Source organism: Melanostigma gelatinosum (genome assembly GCF_949748355.1).
Source record: "Melanostigma gelatinosum genome assembly, chromosome: 24".
In the NCBI taxonomy this organism is placed as follows: domain Eukaryota; kingdom Metazoa; phylum Chordata; class Actinopteri; order Perciformes; family Zoarcidae; genus Melanostigma; species Melanostigma gelatinosum.
Window position 1 is genome coordinate 4109759 of NC_136657.1, and position 17251 is coordinate 4127009.

Sequence of the window (17251 nt, forward strand, 5' to 3'; positions counted from 1 at the left end):
GAAAATCAGCAACAGTGTGAGGTTTTCGCGGAACAATCGCATTATGTAAGGCAGTTTCATGAAACGCATTATTTGACTTATGTAAACATGCCATGCTGATGTAACGCAGAGAAATCCGGGATGGCGATCATTGACAACCTAAAGCTCCTCCGTCTGGTCGGTCAAGATGGAGGTCAGAGGTCAGTCGTCACACTGTTGCTGTCACTCATTCTTCTTCATCTCTTTTCCCCGCTGCCTCTTGCCCTTTGACCCCCTCTCTTCCGTTTGCTCCCTCTTCTCCTCCCAACGTCTCCTCCCATTATTCTTCCTCTACTCCTCTCCTCATTACCCTCCCTTCATTCATCACTCCTCTTCGCCACCACAGGAAAAGGGAAGAAAAGGCTGATGGAGAAAGAGAGAGCGGGAGGAGAGAGGGTAATAATTTATCTCTCAGGTGATAAGTGACATTTGATGGACACACACACACATAGAGAGAGAGAGAGAGAGAGAGAGAGAGAGAGAGAGTAGGGCACAGCAGCATCCGGCCAAACAAACACGCAGTCTGAATACTGATGAACCAATCAGAGCCCATTTCTGCCTGGCTCCAGAGCTCCTCGTTGGCTGCTGTGGCAACCAAGAAAGCATCATAGCTGAGAGGAGAGGGAGGAAGGTGCCTCGTTGTGCTTGCGCTGAAAATCTATCTCCACAATCTTGAGGAAAATTACAAAATTCACAACATATTTTTTTGATTATGTTTGGCAGCCAGCTTCTTTTGCTTTTAAATCCTTCAAAGTGCTTCAAAGAAATGAAAGCTGCACTTGTCAATATTCTCATGTTAACAATGGTTTCAAATGTGTGATGTGACACTCCACGGTTTCCCCCTCAGCTCAGCAATTGATGAATGCAACTTTAAATTGGGCCGATGATGTTTTCACAGTTACATCATGCGATCAGGCCTGTTAGCGGTTTTAATCTGGACAAGAGCTTTTGGCAGCAGCGTGTGTGTCACACTCTCACATGGCTGTGAAACACTTCATTATCTCAGCGGCACTGGAAGAGAGAAAAGAGGAGAGAATTGAAATGATGGAGAGCCTTTGTCTCGCTGCTTTGGCAATATTGTTCCCAGCTGTCATGCAAATGTCACGCACACACACACACACACACACACACACAAAGCCATGAGCCATGAGTCAGCTCGTGAGGATTCTTCTCCCGAAAAAAGACCTCCGGCCAAGTGGTGAACTTTACAGCCATGAATAAAACACACATTGGCCCGAGTGCTGTGTTTCACTCGGCCCCACTGAGGCTCGGTTCAGTGGTGTGTATTCACTTTCACTGGGAGGACATTTTGGGGATTATATTGAGTGCTATAACAAAACCAGGCGGTGTTATCCCAGGTTTAACCCTGGGCTTTAATATCCCTGAGTTAACATTGAACAAGTGTTAGTGGATTAGTGATAAACCCTGGGTATTCAGACAATGTAATCACTGGAAATAATTCAGCTTGATCTAAAACAAACCACAGCAGTGTTAAGCACGTCATGGAGGTTCGTTTGCTCCATTAAGAATATGTAACGTTGTTGTTAATAGGAGGGAAGCTGAGGAAATGTCCCTGTAAACCACTAAACTGTGAGTGTGCAGCGCCTTTGTGTTTGGATATCTGTGTGTAAGTGATATCATTATTAGACGGACGCATGGGGCGAGCAGAGAAGGTGAGGAGCGGATTATTGCAAGATTTTGAAGGGCACCTCAGCAGGTTTAATATTGAAGTTAGAATATTCAGTCTCAGAATTCAGAAGTATTGCATTTCATATGGATATGATTTCCCTGGCTGGCTCTCATCTGACAAACACACACTGATATCCTGTTATAATTTGGGATATTCAAATCTTCTGTTCATGAGCTGCCTCGTCAGCTCTAAGAGGCTGAAACATATCCTAGTGAGAGCTGGGGTTTGTAAAGTCTACTACACCTCAGTCCCAGCCTGTGCTGCATATCTGCTTCAATAACATCTGGAACACGTGTATTTCTGTCTACATTGCAATGAATTTACCGTTCTGAAGGCCGAAGAAATTGTGTGAATTGAGCACTTCCTTTGGTCGCTTTATTTCTGTCTCCCTCTTTGCGGGTACGGAAAGAGAAAAATGGACTGGAGCAGGGAGAGAGGGCGACTGGTGTGTGTGTGTCACATGCAGGGTCAAGATGTTCAAAACGGAAAATCTAAATTTTATTACGAATGACGCAAGTAAAAAATGCTTTTTCTCCAGAATAAAAGCTTTTTTGTCCTCCTTTTGAGCAGATAGTTTATGCACACAATAAACCTTTATTTGGAAAATAACTGCTTTTTAGCATGACGAGTCTGACAGTTTTGTAGCGTGATGCTCGTCTGGCATTCCAGCAATTTGCTGCCGCCACTCAGCCATTTCAGCGCTGGTAATTGTCCAGGTGTGTGCCTGCAGCTGTTAAGGCAATTTCTCTAAATCATAGGGGGGAAAAAACAAAGAAATAAACTTTGTTAACCTGCTCTGGTCAACACTTTTCCAACCTCTCAGTTAAGCTGTGTGGCACGCCACTTATCAGATGGGTGGCGCTGAATTAGCCGGTACATTTATCACATTTTGTCTTTGATGTCACCAAATCCACAGCAGTCCTAGTGGAGCTACATGTAGCATTGAACATCCATAAATCAGAGCCTCGTTAATTATAAGACATTAGCGTCATTACTGGTGTTACCGGGGAGAAATCCACTGGCCCGTCCTTGTACATTTCCTGCATACAGACATTCTTGTGCCTTGAGTTTGTGAAGCGATATTGACAAACTAAACACTGATGTGAACGTTTGGCAATCTGTCACGTCGTTATTGTGTCTTTTCATGCGTTGTGTTACATCTGTGTTGTGTTTAGGGGATTTCTGGTAGTTGTGTCTTGTCCATGAAGTGTTAATGCTGCTGTTTAAGCAGGTACAATGATGTTATAATGTTCACCATCTTACTTTAGTGCGTTAGCATGCTAACAAGTGCAGTTGGTGCTTTGGTTGCTCGTCACAATGTCTCTCTCGCAAGTTTCCCAACATTCTGCATGTTAATATGACTTCATGTTGCATTGCATGTGCAGACTTTTTATTATTTTTTTCCCTAATATTTATAGACTACATTGGACTAGATAGTAGAGGAACGATGATGGCTCTCTGTCTTGTTTTCACGGCCTAAAATAATAAAGAGCTTCAGTACTTTCATCAAAAACACACACATCTCTCTCTCTCTCTCTCTCTGTCTCTCGCTCTCTCTCTGTCTCTCGCTCTCTCTCTGTCTCTCGCTCTCTCTCTGTCTCTCTCTCTCCCTCTCTCTCCCTCTGCTGTCTGTCAACAGAGGAGACGTTGGCATTTCCAGCCCGCAGACAGCTTCTCCCATCAGGCCTCATGACTGACGGCGGAGCTCTTGTGCATGCGTATGAATGCAAGTGAGCTCATCAACTATTTGTTGCCCGTCCTTTAAATGTGTCCATCAATCCGTCCGACCGTCTAAGCTGAATAAATATCTTTGAAGCCTTTGTGCTCTCTGATATAATTCATATCTAATCATTTCAGACTGGTATTTACTGAGAGGACTTTACTAACTCCTGGCTTCTTCAAGGCGATGGAGTGTCACATATGTCGCAATCATTTCAAGCCGTCATGAAACAGCAACGCTTGAGGGCCATCTTCAGGATAACGTCAGACTGTTGGGCATCCATTCCAAATCACTTCTCTGTGTCAGTTCATCGTACATCTTTACTTTTCTGCCTTTTCTTTATCCTTTCGATCGATGAGCCACCACACAGACGACAAAATACGTGTTTGACTGTTCAAAACAGAAACGTGTGGGATTTAGTTATTTGTACATCAACGACATGTTATTGATATTTTTGAAGATCGAACCTGGGAAACGACTTCAAAAGGTGAAAGTTTGGGCTTGGACGAGGGGACAGTATCTGGGCAAAACTATCAGTCGTAGCCACAATCGTCTGGCCTCATTAAAATCCCATAAATGCAAATGTCCAATTAATGCCGCACATCTATCCTCAAGACTCTTGTTAAAGCCGACTGTGAACAAAGGAGGTGGAGGTCCCGCACATAATGCAGGCTGTGGGGACAGCGACAGGGACAAGAGGGATGAAAAGAAAGAACAGGATTTCTCTCAAATACACCTGCTGCCAGAAATGCCAGGAAATGTCAGCTGCCGTTTCCTGGCTCTCATAAAAATATCAAACTAGAACAAGAATTAGCAGTTAAGAGTGCCAAAATCTGCCGAAAAGTTTGTTAAAAGTATGGAACATATGCCCTGGATGGTCGCTGGTGTGGCCTCGAGCCCCGGGGCTGGTGGAAGTGCAGATGTGGCTGTGAGCGGCAGCTGGATCTGTTTCTCTGGTATTAGTGAGGGTTCACTGCACCAGGGCACAAAGGTAGAGGTGAGAGTGCATCTTGAGTATCATCAGCATCGTGATATATAAAAGATTTTTAAACTAGAAGGCTGAAGTAGAGTGTCACTGATCACTTTTTAGTCAAATAATGACAGTGAACATGTCCAAGGCCGTCAAACGCTCAAAGACCACCGACGCCTTGCAGACTGAACTGATACCAGGTCAGTTTTTCGGGGAGGTGTTGCTCGATATAAAGGTCGGCAGAGCGAAGCTATTTCTGTTGAGAGAAAATGACACGAGGGGCGTTGGGAATAAAAAATGTCTTCAGTGATGAGAAACCATCTTGATGTGAGAGACACACAGCTCTTTAGACGCATCGCATATAGAAACAGTGTAGAGAGGAAGGGAAGATCCCACTGGTCTGTCTGTTCCAGTCAGGACTCGCAGCCTCTGACGCGCTCCAGCTTTCCAAATTGACAATTTTCTCAGTGTTATCCACAAAGACGAGAGGGTTGTTGTATATATCGGCCTGAAGAGATGGCTCTCTGGACAAATAAACTGCTGTTTACGTGCACAGAAATGAAGGCAGACAGAACACGTCTCTCCCGGGAGAAGAGGCCGCGGTCGTACTGTGTGATGGGACTTTCACACCTCCCTCCTGCGTCTGCATCGTGTGAACAGCAGCAACAGTTCTCATCCATTTACAGAGGCTCAACAGAATACCTTAATGTCAGCACAAAAAGACGCTGAAACGGTGTGATTCTGGAGGCTGAACAGCTTTTTTTGATTTGCAGGGGCTTCACACCAAAGAATGCAAAGCCGGGGTGAATGAATACATGTGTGTGTGTGAGAGGATGGAGGCGAGAAAAGAGAAGCTGCTACTCCCTCTGGTGGCTCACCTCTCGCACAGCTCAGAGCTGAAAACAAGTCACACACACACACAATTAAAAAACATTTTATTAAAGAGGAACGGGATGGTTTGTTTCCCTTGATTCTATACATTATGTGCTGTACAATGAGGACAGATGGTGCAGGAGTGCTGACCCCAGGTTCAGTTTGTGTGTGTGTTTCGCTTCACACCAATTCATATTGATGAAGGAACTCATCAGCAGAGAGAAGCTAATATTTGACCACATGGCGATAAATGTAACAAACGCGGTGGATGGTTTGGAGTCAGTGACTCCGGGGCTGATGTTAAAGGAAACATTTCTACACAGAGGACTTCCGTTTAAAGTTCTGGTCCAGATGCTTCTTCCAATCGGTTATACTCCATTAACCATAAAAAAGTGATTACGCTGATCCACTATATTGAACCACAGATAACGTCAGCGTCTTCATCTCAAACCGCACATATGAACACTAACACTCTTCTTTCGTCGTGGATACTGGTTTACAGAAAATAAACACATAAAACTGCCCAAGTTGACATTTATAACCATTAACTTCTTTAAATATGGACTTTCATTTCAGGATATTTACATATTTGAACGTAACGCGAACATTTATATCGTTCCTATTGTTTCTGTAATGAGAAGAGGTTGTTGTGGTTGTGTCTTTGACATGATCCGTCTCTCATACAGACAGAAGTTACACTGAGCAGTGGAAACCACACTCGATCTCTTCACAACATTCCTGACATCAGGCGGTTCTCAGTCCTCAGAGGGGCTTCTTCTGTCTGTGTGAGCCACATGTCTTCATGTCAGTGGAAGCAGAATTGTCAGCGTGCGATTGGACAGCTGACCTTACACCCTGAAGATAAAACCCATGGACTTTAAGCAGGAGAGCGGAGATCTAGGGTTAGACCGATATACTGGTGAGCCAATACTGACCGGAGGACGAATCCACAGCAGAAACACAGCGTCTCGAGGAACAATTGTACTAAAAGTGCTCAAATTTAATCGTTTTAATGACGGCTACGAATACAAAATTGAAAAAATATCAATATCAGACCCATATCGGTTGAACCCTAGTGAGAAGACGCAAAGCTACGGGTGACGTGTATAGATGTATATTATATATACACATACTTACATTCTTGCATAAACTCTATGTACATACATTATGTGTGTTGGGACTCGATTTGGCAACCACGCTGAGACAAAGGCTTTTTGTTTGTCTCTCTTTAATAAGGCATGCCATGGAAGGTGGCCCTGTGAGACTCGGGGAGCTCAGTCTGCTTCTGTTTTTTTTTTTAATGCCGCTGGCTCTGCATGTCGAGCTCCGAAAGTTGAGATTTTCTGGACTTTATTCCTTTGCGATCCGACGCAGGGATCCGTCTGCTGTGATGTCATCACTTGGCGACCACCAGAGCGGCGCCGGGTCGCTCCTCCAAGGCATGACATCATCTCGACATGAGGCGCTTCAAGTCCGCTGGCCGGCCCCGTCTCTGTGATGTCTTCCCCAAATGCTCCGACGACAGGAAGGCCCGCTTGTTGATGCCATCGTCACGTCAGATGTTTGACGGCCGTCGCCCTCGGTTGGTGCCGAGTGAGGCCCGCAGCCTCGGCTCTCTGGCCCTGAAGATGAAGGACAGTGATCATTTTAAGACTTCAACTCTGACCTCTGACATCTTTGTATTTATACTTGTTCTGACTGAGTTGTAGAGGCAAACCTGTAGTGCTCGTTGAAGTCCAGTCTAAAGCTGAGGAAACGCAGACTCTCATCCGTACTGGTCATCAGCAACACCAGGAACTGCTGGACGATGCTCTGAAGGAGGGAGAGGTGGGTGGGTGGGGGGGGAGACAAAGTCAAACAGATGTGAAAAGGAGAAACAGCTGATTGCCTTTAAGGTGCACAGCTGCTCCTGGAGGAGGCTCAGGCTGCTACCTGGTAGAAGTGGGTGAGGATGCGGAACTGGGAGCGCATCTTTGGTATGGTTTCCTGGAACTCCTGAATCCTCTTCTTCTCCTCCGCTTCCTGTTCGGCCGTCACTCCCCACTGACCCTGAAGACAGGATGAGCATCACTTTAAATACTATCACGCTCCCATCGCTCTTTCCCTCTCTGCTCATCTGCAGCACAGAAACCTCCTACCTCCTCCTCCAGCTGTTGCTTCCTCTCTTCGAACCGCAGCCGGAGGGCGAGCTCTTCCAGCGCCGAGCGGTAGAGGGAGTCCTGGGCGCTCTGAAACTCGATGATCTGGTCAAATATGGCCCTCAGCTGGTTCAAAAGAGACTGGATGGACAGACAGAAACAGAGTTCAAGGAAGAGTGTGAGCAAAAGGGGAGGCAAATAAAAGCAGAAAATCCACGACATCATCTTGTGTGTGTGTGTGTGTGTGTGTGTTACCCTGCTGTTGTTGTCCAGCAGGCATCTTGAGATGACGCTGTCGAGGAAGATGTCGTGGGCGGCGATGATGTGGTCGAGGTCCTGAGCCTGCTGCACTCTGTTCCACAGCTCGTCCCAGGAGCACTCCAGCACCTACACGGGAACGACGGAGCCCGTTTAATACAAATCAGATATGATGGCGCCGCCTCCATGTCCACAGACGATGTGGTTCTTATCGTTTCTAGCATTATTTTGTCAGATGTGTGACACAACAGTAGAAGCTGCGGTTAGCATCAGTTACTCCATCGAAAGCAAACTCTTCAGTCTGACTTTCAGAAGAGTTTGGATTTGAACCGGCAGCCTTCTCAAATCGAGTGAACGTCACCGACCTCCAGGCCACTGTTGCTCCTGTAAATCACTTTCATGCAGCGTTGCATTTAACAGACGCAGCAGATCGCCCCCTGCTGTAATTACTGCTTTGTTTTTGTTTTTTTAACTCGGGTTTTACAGCCTGCGAGTGGAACGCCGCCGCTAATGGTCTGACCTCAAAGGTGATGTAGTACTGCATTTGGTGGATGAAGTGGACCATCTCGGAGGCCAGGATGTGACACTGATGCAGCACGCCGGACAACTCTGGAGGGTAAAAAGCACAGAGAGGAGACAAGCTCGCCCTTTAAACACATCTTTAAGAATATACTACAGGTTGTGTGACTGCTTTTTCTCACTACAAACCCTCTTCTTGTGTGTGTGTGTGTGTGTGTTTATGTACCAGGCATGGTTTTGAGCAGCTTGGCATTACACATCTGTCCCTTCCAGATGTCAGTCAGTGTGTACTCCATCCTCTTGGCCCTCCACAGGAAATTGAACACACGCAGGTAGTGGCCCATAGACTCCCTTGTAAACACCTGAAACACACACACATATATAAATGTATACGATAGCAGCGGCACTACATGGACAATATGTTGGGAAGTGTGTGTGTGCGTGTATTACCGTAGCAATGGGTCCATCAACGTGGTAGTCCAGACTGAAAACATCCCAGCCTGTATCACCAGGAGACACCTGGAGCCAAAAGGAGAGATGTAAATAAATAAGGACACAATGAACACACACACACACACACACACACACACACACACACACACACACACACACACACACACACACACACACACACACACACACACACACACACACACACACACACACACACACACACACACACACACACACACACACACACCTCTAGCAGGCGTACGTCCAGCCTCTTGAGGATCTCTGCGTTGTCGTACTGGGCGTTTGTGGCTCTGACTGCCGTCTCCAAGATGCCCGTCAGGTTGTGTTGATACAAAGTGGTGGCGGGACGCACCAACTCTGGTCTGGGACAAAACGGATGAATTAGGACACCACGAGATGAGCTGATGAGATCTAGACGTACAAAGGAGCGGCTCAGGATTTATTCAACGTGCGTGTTGCTGACTTTAGCAGGTCCATGAGGTGTCGGATGAAGTCCCCCTGGCCCAGCAGCAGGTATCTCCTCATGGCCTGCAGATGCTCCAGCAGCAGGTAGTTGCGGTTGAGAACGTCCAGCAGGTATTTGCTGGTGTCGAAGTAGGCGGCGTCGATCTTCTGCTGAAACGCCCCCTCCAGGTCCGACAGCAGCTCTGCAGCTGTGAGGAGACAAGGACCCGTAAGGTCCAACTTTAATTTAGTTTTACGTTTCGATTGTGTTTCGGGATGTCATTCAGCAGATGCAGTGAAAGCTGCAGATCAAACTGGTCAGATGAAGTCCTACAGACTGAATCAATAAAGTACGGCTAAGTGTGCCTCTTTCCTCTTCATAGTCAGAAGAGGAGCACGAGGCCAGCGGTAAGAGCATCAATCACGGCCCACCAGCCTCCGTCAACAGAACTACATCGATACGAGGACGGCGCTAAAGGTCAGCGGTGAAGAAATCAAACAGAGTTCCAATAAAGCCAGAAATACCATCAACTTTGACATATTCAGCACGTTGCTTTGAACGAACGCCAACTATTTCAGTCCTAATTATACCCAGACGCCATGTAAAACGTGCGGAGACATGCTGTCGCTGGGACCACGCGGGAGACGGCGAGGCTCTCACCGTCTTTGGGCGTGTCTGCAGACGTGGACGCTGCCGTGATTTTGCTCGGCGGTGTTCTGTCGTGACAAACCTGATGCAGGAAGTTGATGGATTTACCGATGAGCAGAACCTAGAGGGGACAGACAGAGATAATGGGACTCCAGGTAAACAGTCCTGACCCGGATGTGTCGCAATAAGCCCGACTATGCTGAAAACAGAGACGTGTGTGTGTGTGTGTGTGTGTTAGGGCTGGGCGATATGGCCTAAAAAAAAAATCTCCGATTTTTTTACAAAAAATCCGATTCACGATTTAAATCGATTTTTTCCCCCACAAATTTTTGCAGATGACAGAAGCTGTTGAAAACATTTTTTTATTTTATTTTGTGATGATTTTCCCTCGTAGGTTGATAAAAATAAAGTGCAAACAAAACCTGAACATTGTAGAAAGGTGCCTGTAGTATACAAAAAGTATTTGGTCACTCTTTTGTTTCCCTGAATCATTTAAATATAAAATTAAATTAAACATAACATTAAATGGCATTAAATAGTAGCCTTCCATTGTAAACAACTGTGCAAATGTAACTTTTTACACTAAGCTTTTCTAACTGAATACACTGATACAAACACAGCATCGGTGTCAGATGACATGAACCCGAACCATTTCCAGACCACCGAAGACACATTCTTCCCTCTCTTAAGAACGAGAGCTTCACTGCTGGCCGCCATTGTTTTCGTTTGTAAACAATGCGCGCGCACTCAACTACGGGAACCCAACGGGGGGGAGGAGTGGGGGCGATTTTCTCGATTTTCAATAAAACACATCGCCTTAAAGCACACATTCGAATTAATCGATTAAATCGATTTATCGCCCAGCCCTAGTGTGTGTGTGTGTGTGTGTGTGTACCTTGCGGGCCTGGTCCATGGTGATGAACGAGGGGATCATTGACTTCCTGAGGGAGTACTTGTCGTGCCAAAGGCGATCTGTCTTCACGTTGGGATCTGATGCGACAAAGAACTACAAAGAAAAAAAAATAAAGAATCACATTTTACTTGAGATTTGATCACACGCTCTATAGGAACCTGTCATATTTACAGGTGTTGTTTATGGCACGTGTTTGAACAGACCGCGTGATCTACAGGGTAATCTCCCTTCTGAAAGGTCGAATAACTTTGTCTCTCTCTTCTCAGCACTTAAGACCAGAGTCTAGTGATGACTAATGGTTAGTACTGTGTGTGTGTGTGTGAGAAACAGAAGGAGAAAGAGGGGCAGGGGGAAGGAAACGAGAAGCATCCATCACCTGGCTCTCCATTACACTCCTCTCATCAGTCCTCATTGAAGACGCTGCCCCCCCCCTCTCTCATTCTTTATGCCTCACCCTCTCCGTAATGTTCTTTCTCTCTGGGGTGAACGGTTGAACGGAACAATGACCAGTAAATTCCTGCTGGATGCATCTCTCTCCCTCTCTCATTTAGCTTGGGACACCTTTTCTTTTTTATATTTTAGGGGCTGGAAAGATCAAGCGTGTACCTCGTGGTAGGTGTCTTCCAGCTCTCCGTCGTAGATCCACCTGTACAGGAAGTTGAGGATGGGGTGCGACACCAGGCTGAGGATGTGCTGAACCAGCGCTCTCATCTGCGGGTCCCCAGTTTTCCCGTAAGAGTGGACGGCGGAGGCCAGCTCGCCCCCTTTCCGACCTGAACACACAGACGATCTGAATGAAACGCACTGGAATACTGCATTAAACACAGTGTGTGAACACACACACACACACACACACACACACGGGGAACCCACCTTGGCAGAAGTCGACGAGGGCGGCCAGCGTTTTGAGTCGGATTTTGGGGTCGTACATCCAGACCAGCAGCCTTCTGAGAGTCAGACTGCTCTCTGTGCACACGACCACACCCTGCTCGTCCTCCACCTGCAACTAAATCACACACACAAGTACAGCAGTTTCATTATCCACCGGCGCTTCTATTGTAGTGCATATATCCTAATCTGTCAGGGGCAGTTGGACCCGAGTACCTGGGAGTGGAGGACAGACAGCAGCCTGTAGTACTCCTTCAGCTCCTGGTGGAGCGCGGCACAGAAGCTCTGAGGGGAGAAGAAGAAGAGAGGGGAGGACACGGAGACGGAGAGATGAGCGTCGGCGGAGGATTGGATGGAGAAAGAGCGTGTTTAAAAAAAGGTAAACGCAGACACACCTGTCCGACCAGTCCGAAGGCCCGGTCCAGGCTCCGGACGTCGGTGTACTTCCTGACTTTGTTGTGGAGCCAGCCGAGCTCGGCCAGTCTGCTGCTGGTGTCTCTCAGGGACTTGCACAGCACCACCTGGTGGGCCACAGCTCACATTACAACACATCTTTCTCTCGTGATAAACAGGAAGGACTCGACCTATACTAAGTCAAATCTGACATCTATTTCCATTATAATTCACTTGATTCCTTACACACCAACACAGCTGCGTAATACATATTTTGAGGACAATAAAGCTACATTAGAATGTGTATATTTTTACAGTATTTTGCGTCCATGCTTGCAGTATTACATACTGGAAAGGCATCGACTAGAGAGGAAGACAATAATGTAACTACACTTAAAGCCAGCATCGCCCGTCACAACTTTTATTGCGAAAGCTCGGACAGATTGATAACATAATGTACCCGCAATCGCTCGTGTGATTTTGCAGTAACGGATTTGTTTTTCCGGCTGAGTAAGATTCACGTTTAAGGACGCATTAAATTTTCATCTGTTTTAACAAAACCTCTTATCCGGAGAGCTTTTTGCGAGAGGGAACGTTAAGTGGCCAGAGAGGAGTCCGAAATATATCTCCGCCGTGGCCTCAGTGGCTCCGTGTCCATCAGGACGGTGACAGCAGATTGACCACGAGTCTATGTTTAGCACCACTGAGCGGACACGGGACGAGTTACATCGAAGGCCTTCCCATCGACAACACAGGAGAGGAGGATGAAAGAAAAGAGGGGTCGATGTGGCGCCGAGCCAAAGAGCCTCATATTGATCTGTTGAATAATTCTTTTGATGTCCAAACAGCAGTCTTGATGTCATATTTTCGACTGTACTCTGCACACGTGGTGGCAAATTACTTCAACTCTGCCTTGGAGGGAAAAGTGTCCAACATGGAGACAAATAGAAGACAACGAGCATCTTGTTTTATTGTAAAACAAACGGCCACCATGTGATCGGTGCAGTTCTGAGATGATGACCTGAGCTGCACTGCTGATTGTCCACAGAGTAGTTTATTAAAGCTTTACAGGGATGGACGCAGGTCCACGTACCTTGCTGTCTATTTTGTAGCAGTTCTCCTGGGCGCTCATCTTGATGAACTTGCCATCGATTCCCTGGAAGACGTAGAGGATGTCCCGCACCAGCGCCGCCTCGCTCACCTCCCCTGCACCGTCAGAGGACGAGAGGACGGAGAAGTTACGATGTATTAGGAACACAGGAAATGCTCTCAGTTTGAAAGGAAAACATTCGGGTCACAGTGGAAGTTAAGGCTGTGAAAAGAGTGCAATCAACTCTGCTGTTTTCAGCGTGTTGGGACTTTTTTTGGGGGGCCGGCACTGCAGTTCAGACAAACCGCAACGCATTCATGTTCTGTTCATTCTGGGATGGCACATGTCATCTCACCGTCTCGGCGAGGACGGGTCGCTCTGGAGGAGGGGACTGGAGGCCCGAGGGGCGGTCGAGAGGCGAGCGTGGCCAGAGCGGAGGAGGGGGAGCAGCTCACGGGAAGAGCCCAGGCCAGCCGAGCGCCCAGAGGCTGACCGCCTCCTGCTGCAGACTGAGGGGGTTGACTGAAACACACACACACATTTACTGCCGAGGGGTCTGACAAACAGGTTGCAGTGACATTTGTAATACACCAACATCTGGATATGATCCTTTGCTCAATAGAGGCACTCCGAACGGACATCTTTGTGGAATTAAAGAACTGGTACTTGAGCCCGGAGAGCTTAATGGTCATTTGTAACTGAAGGACTCCTGCATTATTAAAAAGGACAAATGGAATGAAATGGCCTTCTGATGCCTTATAAAACACATTTCTAAGAGGTCGGACTGAGAGGCGAGTGTATTTTCTGGTGCTAATTGACGCTTCCTCTATCCGAGTGGTTTTACAGGACGAGCATCGGATAAATAAGTCTCCTCCCCGGAGAGAGGATCTGCTTAAACACAGCTGACAAGTGTGAAGCGGGTTCTCTTCTCCATTATCGTGTCGGATAACTTAATAACTAGAAAGTACGACGGGCCAATTCTGTCATTGGCCTCATGTTGGCTTGTGTCTTCAACAGGGTGTGTTCAGTGTGGAGACGCTCACCTGGCCAGCAGAGACTGCGGCGTAGCCGTGGGCCCGTTCAGAGTGTAGACTCCCAGACTGGAGATGCCGCTGGTCCCCACGCTGGCTGACAGGCCGGCGCTCCTCTCCCCGTAGCCCAGGGCCAGGCTCTGGGGCCGGGTGCAGTAGAAGGGGGTGGAGTGGGCGTCCCTCGGGAGGGCCTGGGCGAAGAGAGCTCCATAGTTTCCAACCTGAGGTGGACGGGGACAATCAAGTCAGTGTCAACCACACGCTTTATTATTATTATACGTTTATTATTATTATCATCATCAAGTGTGTGTGTGTGTGTGTCCCACCCTGCCGGACGGTTTGCGGGGGTCTTCAGAGAGGCTGAGCAGCAGGTAGAGAACTGACCAGCGATGCTTCAGAACACTCTGTCAAACCGGAGAAACACCGTCAGCGAGACAACATCACAATCCGCTGGGTAAATATCAGTCAAATATCCTAAATGAACATCGAATTAATGTGAAAGCCTTCATCAGAGTGAAGGAAATATGCTGCATGTGGGCAATTGTCCCGTTACGGTTCAGAGGGAAACACAGATACCAACCTGCGTCTGAAGTTTTCGATGCAGCTCTGAGAACAGTGCAGCGTCGGCTTCTCTCCTCTGCTTCAGCACTGCAACAAGACGAAATCATGAGCGAAACCTCCTCCCACAAAAAAGCCGATTTGGGATTTGAACAGGGCTAAACTTAAACTGCGGGGTAAGACGGCGAGGATCATTACACTGTGGATGGAAAAAGACATTTTTATCATTTTGATGTCTTGAATTCACAGATGTCGCATTTTCACGGCAACTCCACAACCCTAAAAAGACTTCAACAAAGTTCCCTTAAGTCCCCCTGCAGACCTGGGATGAATAAACATTCTGCTCAGTAAGTGCTGCAGTATTTGTTTTATTTTCTTTGTCAAAGCTCAGATCAATGTTTTCCCACTAATGGTGCTATCTCGGCTGCTATGGAAGTCCACTGGGATTTGCCTTAATGGAGCAATAAAGACTTTTGACTTTTAATACCAACATAAAAGGCAAAGCGTGAGCTCATTTACAGAACCACCGGACAGCAACAGCGATGATCCGATTTGGCCGAATGCCACACAGATTAAATATGAGTTCCTCATCTCTGTTACAGTGTTCATGAAACAGAGAGTACGAGTGTGTGGTCATTGAGGCGCTTACATTCTTTCTTGATCTTCTCCGACACCAGGAACTCGTCCCGCTCAATAGTGGGGGCGTAGTTACTGCCAATGACTCGCACGGCGTACTGGAACTGGTGGGCCACTTCAGCTGGAGGAATACACAACAAGCAGCACTCTGACGTAAAGTAGACATGACAGACAGCTGTGCCTCCAAAAAAGATGTAGGAACACTAGATACTAGGACCCTGGTGTGAATGGGCTTAGATGCAATAGTGTTGCATTGACTGGAAAACAAAACAAGGATTATATCGATATGTTTCTATCTCTGATCCACCATGCAGCCCTGAGATGCCTGCATCCATCAGAGGCCTGCAGCTAGCAAGTGCAGCCAATAAGATACCAAACTGGATGCATCTCTATTCTCAATCAGACTAATATTACAGTCTGTGCTTGCTTTATTGCACATTTATTATCTCTTGAATTCGGCATATGTGCAAAAGAGCACGCAGTTTTAATTTCAGCAACATTTCCCATCGTTTTCTACTACTTTACGTCACAAAAACACAGAAGGTTCGTCTGTGCGCAAAGCAGTGTAAACAGTTTAGATTATTATCAAATCGGAACTATTTAGAGTGTAAATGATAAGCCGAATTTTCCAGTAGACGATAACGACTCTTCGACTGACTTTACATTATGTGTAATATGTGGACTATTAGTACTGGAAGGAGTAACGATAAAAGTGCGGATTTTTTGAATGACGTTTGGAATGACACTTCCTGGACTCGCGCGGAGCATGCTAACGTAAACTGATCTACCTTCGCTTTTGCCCGTGATTCTGCAGCAGAGGCTCTGGAGAAGCACATTGGGTGATTTCTGATCCAAGTTCGCCATGTTGTCGTGGCTAATGTTGCCCAAATAACTGAATAAATGGCAGTGAATAAGATGAACTAACTCAGGTCTCTCCCACCACAGAACAACGCCATTTTGACAAGTTGAATGAAGCCAGCACGACGCAGGAAGAATATGACACGTGTCCTTCAAAGTAAGAGCATAGAAAGTGCTATCTAAACTGATTTGTGTCAGAAATATCAAACACGTTTTTTATACACTGTATATATATATATATATATATATATATATATATATTACAACAATGACAACACGTCAATTTAACATAATTCAAGGTTAATTAATTCAATATTTCAAAATACAAAGAACTGATACTACTACTACTCTGTACTGTATTTGCCAAAAGTTGATCTGGTATGTTATTTCGAAGGTTCAAACCGGATATGGTAGTTGTTGTTGAAGTAACTTTGACGCTGGTGTTTCAGCAGAACCCGCCGAAAAGCGGCTCCAGGAAACAGGGGATGGACAAATGAATAAAAACATTCCCCCCCGGAAACAAAGCACCATGATTTATAGTTCTGACCTCGCTAAAACAATCAACATTTACAAACTGATGTTAGCTTAATAATGCATTCATTATTTATCTTCATTTTTTGCTGCAATAATTCATAAAATATATCTTAGTATAAAGAAAATGACCGTGCTATTTTGCTGTAGCATACTGAATAATTTCACTTCATATGTCAGATTATTGAATATTTTGTCTCTTTAATCTTTTTTTAAAATAAAGTAGCCACAAAATTACAGTTAAAATCTTTTAGTAAGAACATATTAATGTGGAAAAAAGACAGATTGCATGAGATTTTTTTATTTTTATGATTTCAGCACTGTCTGTGTGGACAGCACCAGTGGGGTGTCCAAATCTGGACAACACCCCAACACACACACACACACACACACACACACACACACACACACATTATGTAAATGTCATGCACTGTCCACTCATTGCATTTTTCTCCGTTTAATTAAAGTTACTAATTCATTTTGTCTTTGGTGCACCAGCCACAAGCAAACAAATCAATTAACTGAAACGTCCAATCAATTACGCACCAAAGAAATAATAAATATATACCACTAGAGTGCGCATGCGCTCACCTAGAGTCA

General features: G+C 46.1%; 1 protein-coding gene across 2 annotated transcripts; it reads right to left on the minus strand.

Moving 5' to 3' along the window:
- Positions 1-5316: 5316 nt before the first annotated feature.
- Positions 5317-16193, minus strand: tubgcp3 (tubulin gamma complex component 3). 2 transcript variants are annotated; one of them, XM_079296264.1, is made up of 23 exons: positions 16051-16193; positions 15276-15383; positions 14649-14716; positions 14395-14472; positions 14081-14289; positions 13393-13559; positions 13041-13153; positions 11950-12075; positions 11771-11839; positions 11540-11672; positions 11273-11439; positions 10649-10759; positions 9766-9874; positions 9124-9313; positions 8887-9022; positions 8637-8705; positions 8413-8548; positions 8188-8276; positions 7665-7796; positions 7410-7550; positions 7204-7320; positions 6989-7083; positions 5317-6893 (listed from the first exon to the last, which is right to left on the minus strand). In XM_079296264.1, exons 1-23 carry the CDS (start codon positions 16124-16126, stop codon positions 6827-6829), a joined length of 2706 nt encoding a protein of 901 aa, XP_079152390.1. In that variant the 5' UTR covers positions 16127-16193; the 3' UTR covers positions 5317-6826. The 2 variants fall into 2 exon arrangements, with proteins under 2 accessions (XP_079152390.1, XP_079152389.1); XM_079296263.1 differs by having other exon boundaries at positions 7410-7796.
- Between the last annotated feature and the right edge of the window lie 1058 nt (positions 16194-17251).